The sequence below is a fragment of the Meleagris gallopavo genome, chromosome 2, assembly GCF_905368555.1.
Source record: "Meleagris gallopavo chromosome 2, MGAL_WU_HG_1.1, whole genome shotgun sequence".
NCBI lineage: Eukaryota > Metazoa > Chordata > Aves > Galliformes > Phasianidae > Meleagris > Meleagris gallopavo.
Genome location: NC_139405.1, coordinates 10,146,349 through 10,163,261, shown reverse-complemented (window position 1 = coordinate 10,163,261; position 16,913 = coordinate 10,146,349). Strand labels below are relative to the sequence as shown.

General features: G+C 38.1%; 1 protein-coding gene across 13 annotated transcripts in view; it reads left to right on the top strand.

The window, feature by feature from the left end:
* The window catches only part of NRXN1 (neurexin 1), a 645,099-nt gene extending 628,480 nt beyond the window's left edge, over positions 1-16,619 (top strand). For all 13 annotated transcript variants that reach the window (XM_085218894.1, XM_085218886.1, XM_085218885.1 and 10 more), the window contains one exon: positions 13,272-16,619. In XM_085218894.1, coding sequence (XP_085075020.1) covers positions 13,272-13,579 — 308 coding nt within the window. In that variant the 3' untranslated portion in view covers positions 13,580-16,619. The remainder of the gene's footprint in view (positions 1-13,271) is intronic.
* The last annotated feature ends 294 nt before the right edge of the window (positions 16,620-16,913 follow it).

The following is a 16,913-nucleotide window of genomic DNA, read 5'->3' as shown; positions in this document are numbered from 1 at the left end:
AATCCTCTCAAACTCAGGAGGCAACCAGGTTTTAAATTAGAATTTAGCTTGAAATATCTCTCTGGATGGCCCCATCAGAAATGGGATACATAGAGGAGGAACTCCGCCAGTATGTATGGCATTCGCTGGCCTAGAAAGCATTAGCAAAGTGAAAAACTTGGACATAGTGAAAAAGTGGTGTTTTGGTAACAAACCAAGCTACGCATCAGTTTTCTACCACCAGAAAGCTTCCATTGTGTTGCAACGAGAGAAATTAATTAAGCATCTTATAATCAACGTTTGCCTGGCTAGAAGCTCTTGGATTCCACTTCCCAGGGCAGTGTTTGATGAGTGTCAGACTCTGTCCTGTACTCAGTCTCTAGGGAAAGAGGGCAATAGCCAGGGCAGAGTGCTGCATGCAAACTGGTGCATTTGTTACCTGTCTTAGCCTTGATTCTTGATCCTGCAAAAGAAATGGGATTGGATTATTTCCCACATTATTACTTAAGGACCGGTAATAGGATAGATGCTTACAGACTGATCTTTGTGCATGTATTGATTTTCCGACACCTTGGCTTACTTATTGTATCACAGAAAACCACTGGCAGTGTTCAGAAATATGCAATGCATCAGTGCAGCCAGGAGAAAGTGGATAAAGCCACTGCTTAAGATGTCTTTTATAAAGTATGCAGTAGCATTCATTCACTGCTCTGGGGATGGCTTTGTCCTGTAAGCAGAATGGTATAGGACTTTGCATGTGCAGACTGCTTCCTCCATATATATGTTCCCTTCTGTGTTATAACAGTATTAGGCAGATAGAAATAATGGCTAGGAACCATACATTCTCAAACACTTTGAGATGGATTAAACTTGAACTTATACCTATTTTTTCTAATGAGCAAAGCTATGAAATACAGACAGTGAAGGATTTCTGTGTATTAATAAAAGTTTTGCCCTTCTTTTCCTGTTGCAGATTATTCGCTGTATTCCTGATTCAATTAGCAGGAAGAAAAAAAAAATTGCAGTGTGAGGTGAAATTATTCCTATAATTTACATACAAGTGTAAATGCCTTATTTAATAAACTGATAGGAATGCATCATGCAAGGAGCTGAAAGAAAACAAAAATTACAGTTAGTTCAAAAGGGCAACTGTGGTCACTGTGCTTGAGACATAAGGGGAATATTTGTCTCATTTCATAACCATGTCATTGTACATGTGATTCCAGTTTTAGAAAGCTCACTGAGTTGTTTTTAAATGCTTAGCTGAAATACGTATAGGTGTGTCTACATGAGCTACTGCAGAGTGAAAATTACATCTTATTTACAAAAAAAAAAAAAGAAAATAATGGCACTTAGAACATGTAAAGGAAGTGAGATGTTTCAAGTATAGATTAACCTTCTTGTAATTGAGGTTGAAATAGTTATTAAGGTTACTTAATTTTTCTTAACTAGGAGACCCTCTTAATTGTCAGAAAGCAAACGTTACACTTTTTGAATTTATTTTACTGTGAAATGAACTTTTTTTTAGTCAATAGACTGATATCTTTGTGTCTGTCATCATGAATTACAAATATGCAATTCTCAATTGAATTTGATCCAAAAGATTTTTTTTCACTAAGTAAAAGGTAAAAAATGGCTATGAATCAGTTGCATCAACACTAATCTCTACCCTTTGCTAGCCACATTACTGAAACACAGGGACATTTAGAATTGTAGCTTTCTAGCCAGTTCTGAGTGTTTTCATACATTTCTTGTGTTAGAAGTAACTAAAAACAACGTGCTGAAAGAAGGGGTTTTCTTTCACTCTAATAAATAGTTTTTTCGATAATTAGAAAATTCTAACTCCTCAAATGCATTATCTATAATTTTAGGGATGATCTGCATGCCCATGCTCTCATACGTGCTTTCTTTGTGTGACCTCAAGTAGTGCATGGGATTTATGAACAAAGAAAATTATTTTAAAGTTTATTTTTAAAGCAAACTTTAAGACAGAATTCAGCTGCTGCAAGCTAAACATGCCTTTTAAACGTGGACAATTCAGATTTTTACTTCTTGCTGAACATATGTAACACAGAGGGTATAGTACAATGCCTAGAAATGGCAGCACAGGTTAATGCATTCTAAGGTCTATTAATTGCATTCACAGTAATATGAACATATCAGAATTCAAAATATGGATGGGAACTGAGGGATGATTTTTTTTTCCTGGACATAGTGGTTTTCTATCAGTTTAATATCAGTGGCTCACTGTGCTCTAAGACTGGTAAAAAATACCAACATCAAGTCACTATAAATCATCCAAAGTTCTGTCCTAACTTGTACGAGAACTTTTCCATTGGTGCAAAAATTATGAATTGGTGCTCGACCAACTTGGTGGCCTTCTATGATGCTGTCACATGCTGGGTGGATGGGGGAAGAGCGGTAGATGTAATCTACCTTGATTTTAGAAAGGCGTTTGATACTGTCTCCCACGACATCCTTATAACAAAGCTGAGGAAGTGTGGGATAGACGAGTGGACAGTGAGGTGGGTTGAGAACTGGCTGACTGGCAGAGCGCAGAGGGTCGTCGTTGGTGGTGCAGAGTCTGGCTGGAGACCTGTAACCAGTGGTGTCCCCCAGGGGTCTGTGCTGGGTCCGGTCTTGTTCAACATCTTCATCAATGACCTTGATGAGGGTATAGTGGCCACCCTCAGCAAGTTTGCTGATGATATGAAGTTGGGAGGATTGGCTGACACGCCTGAAGGCTGTGCTGCCATTCAGCGAGACCTGGACAGGCTGGAGAGCTGGGCAGTAAGAAACCAGATGAGGTTCAACAAAAGCAAGTGTAGGGTCTTACACCTAGGGAGGAATAATTGCATGCACCAATACAGGCTGGGGGATGAGCTGCTGGAGAGGAGCTCTGCAGAGAGGGACCTGGGCGTCCTGGTGGACGACAGGTTGGCCATGAGCCAGCAGTGTGCCCTCGTGGCCAAAAAGGCCAATGGCATTCTGGGGTGCATTAAGAAGAGCGTGTCCAGCAGGTCGAGGGAGGTGATCCTCCCCCTCTACTCTGCCCTGGTAAGGCCTCATCTGGAGTACTGTGTCCAGTTCTAGGCTCCCCAGTACAAAAAGACAGGGATCTCTTGGAAAGAGTCCAGCGGAGGGCCACAAAGATGGTGAAGGGCCTGGAGCATCTCCCCTATGAAGAAAGGCTAAGTAAACTGGGTCTGTTTAGCCTTGAGAAAAGAAGACTGAGAGGGGACCTGATCCAGGTTTATAAATATCTGAGGTGTGGCGGCCATAGCGGTGAGGCCAGTCTCTTTTCAGTGGTACATGGAGGCAGGACGAGGGGAAACGGACATAAGCTGCAGCACAGGAAGTTTCGCACGAATGTGCGTAAGAACTTCTTCACGGTGAGGGTGACGGAGCACTGGAACAGGCTGCCCAGGGAGGTTGTGGAGTCTCCTTCTCTGGAGATATTCAAGTCTCGCCTGGACGCCTACCTGTGCGACCTGGTGTAGGGAACCTGCTTTGGCAGGGGGGTTGGTCTCGATGATCTCTAGAGGTCCCTTCCAACCCCTACAATTCTGTGATTCTGTGATTCTGTGAATGGAGTTTCCTGTGTGTGAGGCATTCATATTCTTCTCACGTTTTTTTGTGATAGTTGAAGATTCTCCTTTCTGTAATATGTATATGAATGTCATCCATTTATAATGTAAATACTGAGATTATTGTTTGAATGCAAGTAACTAAGACTCTACTTCAACTTTTGGGCATATACATATAACATGAGAAGATAGCTCAGATAAATGTATGAATTGATAAGTATTGATATTGCTGTTATATGTTCAGTGATTCCACAACTCAGAGGAAACCAGATGGTAGTGTTTCTGGTAATTTGATGAAACTTACTCGTTTCGTAAACAGTAATTACAGAAAAATAGGCATGTTGCTTAGTGCTCCTGGAGGGGTGGCCCGTGTTAGTTTTCACTCTTTTAAATATGTAAAAATACTGTAGCTTAGTTCTCAAGGTATTTACATAGAAATCTGAATCATATGATCCTTTCTGCTAGGATACTTGGGCTGGGATGGAATGCAGAAAAGCAATCCAGGCATTTCAATAAAATGTCTAGCAAGCAAACATATAGTTCTTTTACTCGAGTGTAGTGGTGATATGTTAGCCGTCAAGACAAGCATATGATCCCTGCAGGAGATAATGTGAGTCAGAGGAAGTGAACAGCAAGCATTTTAGAGATGAGGATCGCAGTTCTGTGGGCAAAGCTTGTGGAGAGCAGGAGATGCCTACGCACGTTCAGCACACACAGCAGTGGAGAAGTATAGGTTTGTTCCATTGCTGGGAAAATTGCCTTGCAATCCATTTAGTATTCTTTTTCTCTTCCTTTTTCTCTGCCTCATCACATGGATATGCATCAACTCTTGAGAGCTTCCTCAATTTATCTAGAAATTTCACAGAAAACACTGTTGTTAGCATACAAGTAGTTGCTTGACCTATAATTTTTGCTTCTCCCAGATATAGAACTTGTCTTACAGACTATCTCAGCATTAACTGAGAGGGTGATAAGTCCAGAATGACTCCAAAGAAAGAGAAATCTAGCAAATCTCAAAAATTTTTGATGCATATTTCAGAAGATAAACTATATACTTCATTAGGTGGTAATAATCTTTGCTTGCTTGTTATCTTACATTCTTTAAATACCATGTCACAACTGAGTCAGATCTTGTCCCACATATGGCACGTGTTGATTGTTCCAGCTGAAAGTTTCTGAACTCCATTACAAAGCAACCTCCTTTTCATCTTCTAAATTCTCTTTCCTATTTGGAGTAGAACCACAGTGCCAGAAATGGTTGTCTTTTTTTTTGAGGTGGGGGGGGGAGGGGGCGGGGGGAAGAAGGGAGAGGAATGAGGAATTTTGGAAAGGTAGAGGTTTTGCTTGTGCAACAATGAATTAGCTGCTTGAATCTCAAACAGGTTCCTTCAGTTTTCACAGAAATCTGATTAAAAATCCAAAATTTAAGCATGTAATTGTTAAAATTGGTCTTTTTCAATCAAGCTTACACTTAGAATCAGGGCTACTCTTAGAATGTTGACATAAATGTGTATGTACTTGTTGTTCCTTAGTGTCATGATTCTGTGATTTTTGGTTTTCCGTATTCCACATCATAACATCATGTAGTGCACTGGGAGTTAAAGTGTTAATGCTCCAATTCTGGGTACCTGTCCCTGTATTGTTAACTAGATCAATCTATGCCTGTGACACTTAGAAATTAGATTCTATGCAACTGGTACCTTGATTAATGCAAGGCAACTGTGTTCCATGAACTACTCTTCATTCCAGTTTGATTGCCTACACCTAGTGTATATATTTTCTATATTGTTGGCGCTAGCAGTGCTGAAGCTAACTTCATGTCACTTTGTAACACAAACACATTGAGTTTGCCTCTTTGTGGGGAGAAAGATCTTTTCTCTGCCCTGTTTATCATGACTTTTCAATGGATATGTTAGTAGAAGAACAGCATTTTCTGAAGGGAAAAAATTTGCTTATAGCCAACATGATGTTGTTCATCTATGCCAAGTTTGAACAGTGCAATTTTAAATCAGATACTTAAAATTCTATAGCAAATTTGCTTTACCTTTACTATTTGGAGGAAGGATTAGATAGGTGAGAATCTGAGGCAGCCATCCCTAGCAAACAGAGAAAATACAATTTTGCTAAGAAGGGGGATCACTGCATATATGACAGAAGTCAGAGGTATTAGAGTCAGGTGTCTGAATTAAGTGACCCTGGGCACTTCCTACTTGCGTGATCTTTTGCAGCTTAGTTATTCTGCATTCGGACTGGAGACTTACAGGTGTGCGAGCAAACCATTATGCTTCAAGCTAACCATTTGAGGTACCTGATAAATTCAATTAATACGGTGTTAGAAGGCAGTTAGTGTATGCCAGCTGCAGCTTATCAACTAATTACCATGTTAACAGACTGCTGGCAGCAAACAGGGCTGCTTACCCCACTGCCAGACAACAGAGATAAAGGCAAACTGGTACTTTTTGCTGATGTTTTCTAGCAATCAATGCAGAGCGAGTTTTCATTATCTCTTGTGCATATATAGTAGTAGGACCATTGCTGCTAATTTTCAGCTACTTGCTAAGACCTAATTTAAACTTCTGCAGAAACACTGCATTTTTAGTGCGTCATTTGACAACCTGCAGAGTGGCAAGTGAATGCTGCCAAGTTGGAGAAGTAGTTATTCTCTAAGGATATTACTCATAAATGGAAGCAGGGAAAATTCAAGGAAAAAATAACCTATAATGAGGATGCATGGACCCAAAATTGTCTAACCCTAGGCTATCTCATTTTAACTACACAAAGACCTGAAGTAAGTCTTGTTCTGCTGTGTTGACATGCTGTCCTGGCCCATAGATTTCAAAACCTACACTTCTCCAAAAGTTAAGAGCTGTAGTCTAGATTTGGGACTTGGGTAGCTTCAGTATAAACTGGCTTGAGCAGTAGATTCTGATCTACATACAAGACATGTTATGAAGATACGTTCAAAGAAGTTAGAGAAAAGGGATAATAAAAAAATAAGATAGAAGCAGTGAGAATATATGAGAATTATATTCCAAAAGAAGGGCTTTTTAGACCCCTCAAACTTTTTCTTTGTGACACCGGTCAGCAGTACTGCTTTACAGATGATGATGATAGAAGCAGAGGTAAACACAGCAGTCCTTTTTTTTTTTTTTTTTTTTTTTTTAATGTTTTAATATTATTGAGAAAAAGAATATGAGGAAAAGAAAAAAAAAAGTTATTTGTATCAGTCCTGAAGTCCATTTAGCTTTCTCTTCCCAACCCCTTGGGTAATACCTGAGGTCTGAGAAATAGTAAGATTCAGGCTCAACAAGTGTAGCTATAGCTGTGAGTTTTATCCACAGCTTTGTTTGGCAGTTGTAGCTCACTATTTGTATATAGTGTGTGAACGTCTCAAAACCCTGGACCCTTCTTTTCCCAAGCATATAATCAAGTTTATTATTAGTCAGTCTGACTTGATGACAGTAACTAGAGCAAATTAAATGCAGTGTGCACAGACGTTTCTCTCGTTAGCTAGAAACTGCTTAGCGAAGGAAAACATTCAGGGGATCACCCACAATTGCAAAGATCAGTGAGGGTATATGCATCTCCAGCTCATTTCACGAGCAAGAATCACTCCTTGCTCTGCAGGACAAGCCATCAGATTTCTCTCTGCTTATGATGACATTTTGGTGTTTCCTTGCAGAAGACTGGTTCCTAGATTAGATGGTTTGATTTGTTTTTGTGTTGCTTTTTGTTTGTTTCTTCTGTTTTAAGCGAAATGATAATAAAAAAACAGCAAGCAAAGAAGCCTTTATCCTTTGCTCAACAGTAAAGCTTTCACTAAATTCTGTGGTTTCCAAGTGTCACTGTCACGAACACTACAAGTTCTTGGTACAATGAAGCCATTAAAACAGCTGTAGCCAAAAAATGTTTCTAGTGCCCCTGCCCTTTCCTTGCCGTAACATTGGTGTTCATCCCACCCTTCAGAGAGCTAGAGCGCAAGCAGCCAACATCCTCATTTAGCTCTCCCAGCTGTCTCCCCATGATTGGAATTACTTACCTCAAGCTTGAATATTTTATCAGAAATATAATATTTTTGGGTCCTCCTTATGTTATCTTATTCACAAAAACATATATTTTTTTCTATTTGAGTACTTTGATTTAAAATCTACACTATCCATTGACTATGCTGACCAGTCAAAATTTCTGAAGTGAAGTTACGAATTACCAAAGCCCCCCCCCGAGCACACCCTAAAACAGGATAAGTTACTTAGAAGCAAAGATGAATGATGAATGTGGAAGTGGGAAGAGTTAGGGCTGATAGTTTAAGAATAGAAGGAGAAAGCATCCATACTGTGAGGCAAGGAACACTGAAAGAGGAGCAATACAACTAAAACCAAAACAAAACATGACAGTAAGAGCCCAGGGATGACGACTGCTAAAAACATGAAGTGATATATTGGTTCACGTTTTCCGCTTAGGCTAAAATTACATTTAGTTTGGCAGAAAAGTGTTTTCACAAAACCTTCTTATTAAACTGTGTGAAATATATTCTCCCTAGCTCTGCAGATCATATCAACTTGAAAAATACATTCTTTGCATGTCTTATCAATTGCTGCTGCACCACCAACTAACCCATCTCCCTTTAGATTTGTTTTGACATGTAAAGAAGGTCGAGATCACTTTCCCATGTCTCAACCACAGGAAAAAAAAAAACAAAACCGCTACGCACAAAACCTGAAGTCGTAAGATGGTGATAGAATTTGTAAATTATTTGACGTCAGTATGGCAGGTTACTATACTTGGAAATAAACACTGTATTCTGTGCAAAGAGAAAATGTATTGCTTCCTAATATAGGAATCACTGTTTTTATCTGTGGATGCTGTTTTGCTGCTCAACAATTTTTATGAGTAGCTAAATTAGTTAGCGTCACTTTAGAGGCATGTTAATGCATTATATTTTTCCTACTAAAAACGTGCAAGATTTCAATTCATAGGAAGAAAAGAATCTGACTTTGTGCACCAAAGAGTAGTGCAGATAGCGTAATAATTTTATCTTAAGCACCTTTGAAAGTAAGTTATTATCTTGTTCTCTTAAACTCAGCAAGTGTCTGACAGATTTTTTTAGAGCAAATACATTGACGTCATTCAAGGTGGGAAATGTGTTGCTCCACTCCCAAGCACCAGACCTTTCCACCACGTCTCTATCAGTTTTATGTGCATTTCTCAGCTCCCATTCTCTTTGAATCCTGATGTCAAAATGACCAAGGAGTGCAGCGTGTATGTTCACTGTGTTCAGCAATGCGTTTGCTTTGTGGTATCTCTCTCACATGGATTACATGTGCCTTTGGATACAGACTATTCCAAGTCTGATAAAAATTGGTCACTGAGATGCAGCTCAGTGGAAATACCTCCTGCTCTTTCCCTCCCATGACAGCTTGTTCTTTGCTGGACAGCCCCTGGGGTGCCCATTTTTGCCACCTTCCAAGAGCTAATTGAGGCCAAGGAGGAAGACGGGGGCTGAAATAGCCCTATATTCAGACCAGGCTGGGTTTGCAAGTTTATAGCAGGTCCTCATCCTTTTTTTGCAGTTGTACCTATTCCACTTGTTCAGCAAAGGAAGCACTGAAGTTTGTTTTTCCGACATAGTCTTTGTAATGAGACATTGAAATTTCATTGAGCACATAAACCAGTTCACTAGAATCCAACAATGCTGCAGAAAATCAACCACAAACAGGTCTACAATGATAACATGCAGAGTGAAAATTAATATGTGTCCTGTAAATAATTGCCTTCATGCCTCATTGCAAACAGAGTAGTTAAACATTCTTGTCTTGTGAGTAATTTCCTATTCACAGTTTGTGAGAAGGCATAAATGTAAAGAAAACACATTTGGGGTCCATTTGCTGGATTTTTTGTTTTGTTTTTAAGTCTGCTAATTTCAATTCACAAACACCATGGGAGCCTGCAATTCCAATTTTCTTTTTACAGTATTAATGAAAACTGGGCACTGAAAATAGTTAGCTTTTTCCCTTTAAATTTTAAACCACTTTAGAAGTACAGTCAAGAATAATAACTTTCTAATCCATTACTACACAATGCTAAACTGTGTTCAATTGCTATTATTTCAGTATTTAAGTTTTCTTCATAAGTGGTAGAAGAGGCTTTTGAAAGTCTGTTCTAAGCTGGGCCTTTGAGGCAGTCCAAAAGTGCTGGTCGTGTGCTGTTGAGATTTGTGCTTCAGAGCAGTTGCTGTAAGATGGGATCATTGCATCACAATGGGTCTTTTTATTTCTTCTCACTGTGGTGATGTGGTCTGCATGTGGTCACAGTCCTAACTTTTTCTCTTGATCTTCATTTAAGTATCTTCAACTTCAGATAGATTGTTTTTAGAATATTTTCATGACTTCTATACTTAAATATTGGGGGCTTTTTATTATATTTAATCTTGATCCACCTCCAAAGATTCTAGCTTATCATTCAAAAAACAGGAGCCAATGACCTGGTTCAGCTGCAAAGATCCTGGGCTGAAATCTGCATCATGTGTTTCTCATAGTGTTGAGAAGCAAAGAGCAAGATTTCTGTAACCTGCTGTTACTTGCTCTCCAACTATGTTATCTGCTGTGCATACTTGCAATAGTTCCTCTCTTGCAGGTGAGAAGATATCCAGGTAAATTCACCTGGTATATCTCTGTATATCTCTGTCTTAGTCACACGAAGGTCGTGCTTAAATAAGAGGCAGCTGTTTTCCAGCAGTGTTAATGGCTGGAGATTTGCTTATTTACATAAAATACAGAGGAAGCTTAGGTTAGCCTTTTCTTCCCTGTCTGAAGATAGGTGACTTGCTTTACAGCACTTGCTCCGTGAGCCTTTCCAGCCGCAATGCTCACAGACAAACCCACGTGCTTTTTAAAACTTTCCTCTTATTTCCTTCTACTTCATTTGCCTTGGAAGGTCCTGCTAGGTTAAAGGTGTATTTTAACATAAGCAGAAGAAGAAATAGCAAGAAGGCATTTCCTTTGCTGAACTGCTCCTTTTACAAAAAATCCAAACAAATGTAACAGCAGACGCTTTGAAAATGTTTTAAGTTTAAATAAAATAGTTGTATGGGTTGAACAGTCCTCAGACAGATGGGATAAATGAGATAATTGTGAAAACATTCTTAAAAATAAAAGGATGCCATCAGGTGAAAGGCAAGAGTTTAGGTAATGATGAAAATTGTTCCTTACATGTTTTCACGATGCAATGTTAAAAGACAATTTTTCTATAGAGGAGCTATTGTCATTTAGTGGATGTTAATTTAATTTTAACATTAGTGATGGCATTTGGTGCAAATGTGTGTATTTTCAGGAGAATGAGAATCTGTTAATACCATCAGGTATTAACAGAGTTTACTCCGTTTCTTCTAGTATTTCTCAGTAACTCGTTTTCCTGAACCCACATGCAATAACATAAGACTGTCTCATTTTCATTCACTATGAAAATACTAGGAGTCTATTCTATTGCATAGGCTGGAAAAGACCTTGAAGATCATCAAATCCAACTGCAACCTGACCATGCTACTCCAACTCATATGTCTTTACACCTTATATGTAAAATAATTTCCATTTGCTATAATAGACACAGTGAAGAAACAGGATCTAATATGGTCACAACTTGGAGCTAGGCCCCATTTCTTAGTAGGGTGACATGTACTCTCAAATGAGAAAAAGTTCTTGTGCTTTTTGAAGCAAAGTTGGTTCTGCGATAACCAGTCGTGGAATAGATCAATTGTACCAACCTGTAACAACTAAGAAGTTGCAGAGGAAAAACATTATAAAATTAAAATACTATTTGACACAAATGAAACTTTTCTTGAATCTTGCTCTAGCAAATCTGTTCTTTCAGCCAAATAAAATGTCACCTTCTTTGAACTTACGTGGGACAGCTGCCAGGAAGTGACTTTCTAACAGTAGCAACACAAATCACCAATAAATAATTAATGAGTAATAGCAAGGTAGAGAGGCAGCTTTGTTTTTTTCAGGGTTTGTGGCTTTTTTTTGCTGTTTTATAACTCACAGACTTGTGGAAGTCAATGGGAAAGCATTGGAAAGAGCAGGAAAGCAGCTAGTGGCCACTTTTAATTCTGGTTGTCCAAACTCATTGTAATTGTCTCACCAGTGTAGATGTGGTGTTATCTTTAATGTAGCATGCTTAAAATCATCATCTTCCCATCACATCTACTGTGCAAATGTAACCGTGGGGCATAGTATGCCTTTGTACACCTTAAACAAGACCCTACTCTAAATATACTTCTCTAAAGTGCTGGTTGTAGCAAGGCCTGATAAAGCTGACAGCATGGATATGTTGTAATCCTAGCTTCTATACATACTCTTAAATAACACTTATACTGTACTGACTGTATAAGGTATAATGACTTAAAATGTGGTTTCTGTAAGCCAGGCTAGATGCTTAATGAAAGTGTTCTGCACTATTCCGTGGGAAGCCTTAGTTCACTCACTGCTCTTTTCTGGCTCCTGAGCTCAGCCAAGGCTGGCGTTGCTAGAGTTCACAGCCTCTTGGGGCTTTAGAAATGCTGGTATAATTAGAGAAATGCTGTACAGACTCAGGCCACTTCATTGTTGTCTGAGATATATCTTCCGTAAAATATGACACTTATTGCCACTCAAAGAAATTCTATACAAAGAACCTGCCCTCCTTTATTCTGCTTAATGAAATAAAGAAAGGATATCGTGGGAGATGTATATGCATTGCATGTGATGTGAGCATTTAACCTAAAAATTCCTTCTGGAATTGGCTTTCATTTCACATGGTTGTGCAAGGGGATAAAATACGTCAGACAGCACAACAGTTCCTATCAAGAAGACTTCGCAGGTTGGTCGGTTCTGTTCGTATCATAACTGAAAAGAATCTGGCCTGAGATGTGGGTTTTCAGAAGGCTAAACCCTCGTTCTGTGTCATTTGAGAGGTTTTTTTCTGGCCTTGGGAACATCTGGTCAGTGAAGAAAAGAAGAAAGAGAGAAACTGAGTGAAAAAGTGCTCTAAAGTGCAGCCACATTCAAGGAAGGCTGTGAATGATGAAAGAGAAAGGTAGAGTTGAGAGCATTCAAAAATAAAGAGAAGTTAATTAATTTGAAAAAAAAAAACAGTAGAAGGAAAGGAGGCATTGAGAAGCTTGTTGACAGGAATTTAAAGAATAACTGAGAATACTTTATTTGTAGCCAGCTTGTTTACTGCAATCATTTATTATTATGGGGAATTTTGATTTTTCCCCCCATTTTTTTTGCTTGTATGTTTTATTCTCACTATCACTGTTCTCACAGTAACTACAAAAGAGTTGCTTTTTGTTCTTTACAAAAAGTGGCAAAGGAAGAGGAAGAGAGACTTTCTTCCCAGATCAGTGTGCTGGCACTTACATTCAGGCACGCCTTATTCTTTGCTTAATAACAACACTTGGAGAAATTGTACTTCTGAAGGCTAACGTTACATTTTCCTTGTTGCTCTTTTCCTTGTTTAAAGCCTCATTATTCCCACTAACAGACGTAAGAATAGAATAGGCTGCAAACCTGAATGTTTCAAGACCGGTAGGGTAGGGGGCATTGGCAGACAGTCCCGACCTAGTGGGTGCAATTAGAAAGATGCACGGTAGTAGCATGTAGGTATGACTAACTCTTCAATGTGCAAACTCAATAATAACCTCTCCCTTATTTCGTTATCTACCTACAGCAAATCCTACCAGGGCAGGAGGAGGAAGGGAGTATCCTGGCTCATCTGAGGTGATTCGTGAATCCAGCAGCACAACAGGCATGGTAGTTGGGATCGTGGCGGCAGCAGCGCTGTGTATCCTCATTCTCCTGTATGCCATGTACAAGTACAGGAACCGAGACGAAGGATCGTACCACGTAGACGAGAGTCGAAACTACATCAGTAACTCAGCACAATCCAATGGGGCTGTAATCAAGGAAAAACAGCCCAACAGCGCTAAAAGTTCCAACAAAAACAAGAAAAATAAGGATAAGGAGTACTATGTCTGATCTCAACATCTAAATGAACGCTTGTATAGAAATAGTCTTCATTTTATCTGAGACATAATACAAACTTATTTACTTTACTTTTTATGAAGCACATTCAAAAACAAACAAAAAAGACAGGGAATGCAATCAGAAAGGAAAGACTGTTTTTAAAAACAAGCATTTCATGCTCTTGTTTTTCAGAAACAGGAGCTGATAAATTCCCTAACATCCACAGTGTTTTCATTTACTCTGCCTGTCTTTATGTTGCTGGAACAGTTCTGAAAGACAATGATGGCACCACGCATTCATAAAGCAAGGAGTATTACTACAACATCAAGGCACAATATGAAACAAAACAAATTTAAAACAAAACAAAACAGGAAAAAAAAAAAACAGAAAAAGAAGCTACCTATGATTCTGGATTTAGCCAAAGTGCTAGTGCTTTCTTGAGAAGTGAGTTAGTCTTATTGTCAGAGAAGACTGTCATTATATATGGTGACTCAACAAGCAAACATAGACAGTTTGCCGTCTGGTGCAGTGAAGCAGTGATTGGAAACTTGCATTTGAAACAAAGTGCTGGCTTTTCTGAAGACTTATGTAGAAATACTTTCAAAAAGCCCCTTTCTGGTTGTGAGGAAAATAGTACGGAGGCCTTATTTTCAAAAACAAAACAAAACAAAAAATCTGGAATATAAGGCACATTTCCACAAAAATAAAAAATAAAAAAAGAAAGAAAGACGAGGAAACAAGAGGGCATAGATGCAATCATTGGGAAATTTTCATGCACGCTTAATATGTTATTACATATGTTTATATAAAAACACATCTATATGTGCTTTCTGGACTGTGATAAGTGATGTTTTATAGCCTGTTGTATAGAAAATGCAAACTATATCCGCTCTTCAGCCATTTTTGGTAAACTCAATGTTATAAGTGTTGCTAGGTATAGAGAGTTTTATGACATCTGGAGCAACAGACATACTTCATTTTTTTTGCAGCCATTATAAATTGTCACAGACTTTTTTTTCCTTTGATTTTTCTTTTTCTTTTTTTCATTTTAATTTACAGTGTAGTGGTTATACTAAGGGGGACGTGTATGAATGTATATAAGAGTCAGCTAATTTTTTTCTTACCTGTACAGCCTCTATTCTGTTGCAATTAAGTTCTCGTAGTTTGTATGAAAGAAGTGGACTAGAAAGCAAAAATATATATCTATTGTAATTTTTCTTCTCCCTCCTATCCCCATCTCTCGCTCCCGATTATGCATCAGTGAAGTTGATCAGAATAGCCAATTTTCCAAAAATATACTTTCATTAATTAGCTAAATATTTAGAGACTGGTCTTTGGCTTACAGTCAGAGCTTCACTATTGAAGAGCATGGTTTGCCTTACAGGAACCACTTCTTACAAAATGATGAGAATGATGAGTTTCTTGAGAATCTTAGGAAGTATCATATAGTGTTGATCTGGCATTCAGTTTTACGAACAACAGTTACTTCAGCATTGAATGGTATAAGATCTACAAAGACCCATTTTAATTATCCAGGCTGAATCTACTGCAGAATTTACCCCTTTCTCCGAAAGAAATAATGTCGAGGTGCACGATAGTGTTTTTCAATGGTGGGCATTTTGACACATAAAAAATATTATTTAGCTAAGTTGATTGTGCAGTATTGCAAGGCATCATAACCAGATAAATATAAGTTCATCATGTTTTAAAATAATAGCTTTTCTCGCATATATAAAGCATTAATGCATTTTAGTTAAATGTATTAAATCTAATGCTATAATTTACATGTTAAAGGGTTGTTTTGATTTTTTTTTTTTTACAGTATTGTTTTGTTAGGTTCACAGCAATAAATCATAGCGTAACATTTTATTTACATGGAAGTTCAAAGGGAATACATTAGACAGAAAGAGGGTAGTTTGATGGAAATCAACCAAATCATTGGAAGGCCTCCTGAGACGGAATATAGATGTTCACACTTTACAGGCAGGAAGAAGGAATATAAAATCATCTTTAAACAGCAGGCACAAAACTGGTACAGCTATCTGTCTGGGAGTCAGAGCACTTTAAAAATACATGTAGCTGACACAAAAATGCCTCTTTTGAAGGTTGCCAACCACAACAAGGTGTGTTATGTTCTATTTATGAAATGATTTTTTTTTTTTTCTTTTCAGAGAAATGAGAACAGCTTCACGAAATTTATTCAAAACTCATTTCATAGATGGTTGTTCACCTACGGCATTTAATTCCTCCCACCTTTGCAAGACAGCTGTACTCAGGGAAAGGCAGGGTAAGTTATACTGAGGGTCATTGCTGGGAGCAAGAGACTTGAGCTGGAGGCAGGAGAGAAGTTGAAAGCATGGTCAGTATTGAAAGATTTCATTGCCTGAAGAAATTTGGAAAAAAAAAGAATAAACCAGTGGTAGGAGATGGGATACGGCAGAATATGGTTTGGGTGAGATGGAATGGTCTTTTCTGCTTGGTATTGATTGCATTCATGAAATAGCATGGTTAGGTCAACTTCCAGGCAGTTTGGTAGATTAATCTTTAAATAAATCCATACATCAAGGAAAAAAATTTCTGTTACTACCATAAGAAACAAACACAATTTTAATACTGTTTCTGAAGGTTCTCCTTTTTCCTCTTTAATTTTGTAATTTAACAAAAAACAAATATGGATATATCAGAAGTGCCAGCAAATGGATTTAATATTCCTTTGTGTTTAAAAACAGCAGCAACAACAAGCAAATAGACATAAAACAACTACCTAACATAAAATTGGATCCCTACTCTATAATAATCTAATTTGTTTGTCTGAGATGGCTTCATTTCTATGACTGTATTGTGTTGCCTTTTTTAACAAAACACTAAATAATGTGTGAAACTTTCAACCCTAAGACATCGAAGAGAGGCCCAATGCCCCTAACCTTATAGTGCTTTCTGTGATAGATATTTACGATTTTTTTATTTGTTGCAAGGCCAATTTATTCATTATCGGAAATGCTAAGCAAGTGGAATTTACTGTTTTGTTAATAAAAATGTTTCTTAATACAAATGCTGGCTTGGCTTTTTTTGTTTTGTTTTTGCTTTGTTTCTTCCCTCTCGCACTTCAATCTGGAGTACCAGTTCATCTGATAGCCATGAAAAAAAAGTTGGAAGCGATATAAAGACATTCATGTCAGCAAAAGACCTCAGAACTCTTACATGAAAACCTTCTCTAAGTCTTGTATTCAACTTGCCCAGTTAGAAAAACACAAAATCAATGATGCATTGCTATGCAGAACTACTTAATTTGAAAATGCCTATTTTTTTCTAATATCAGGAACTTGGAACTTAATATTCCCCTACT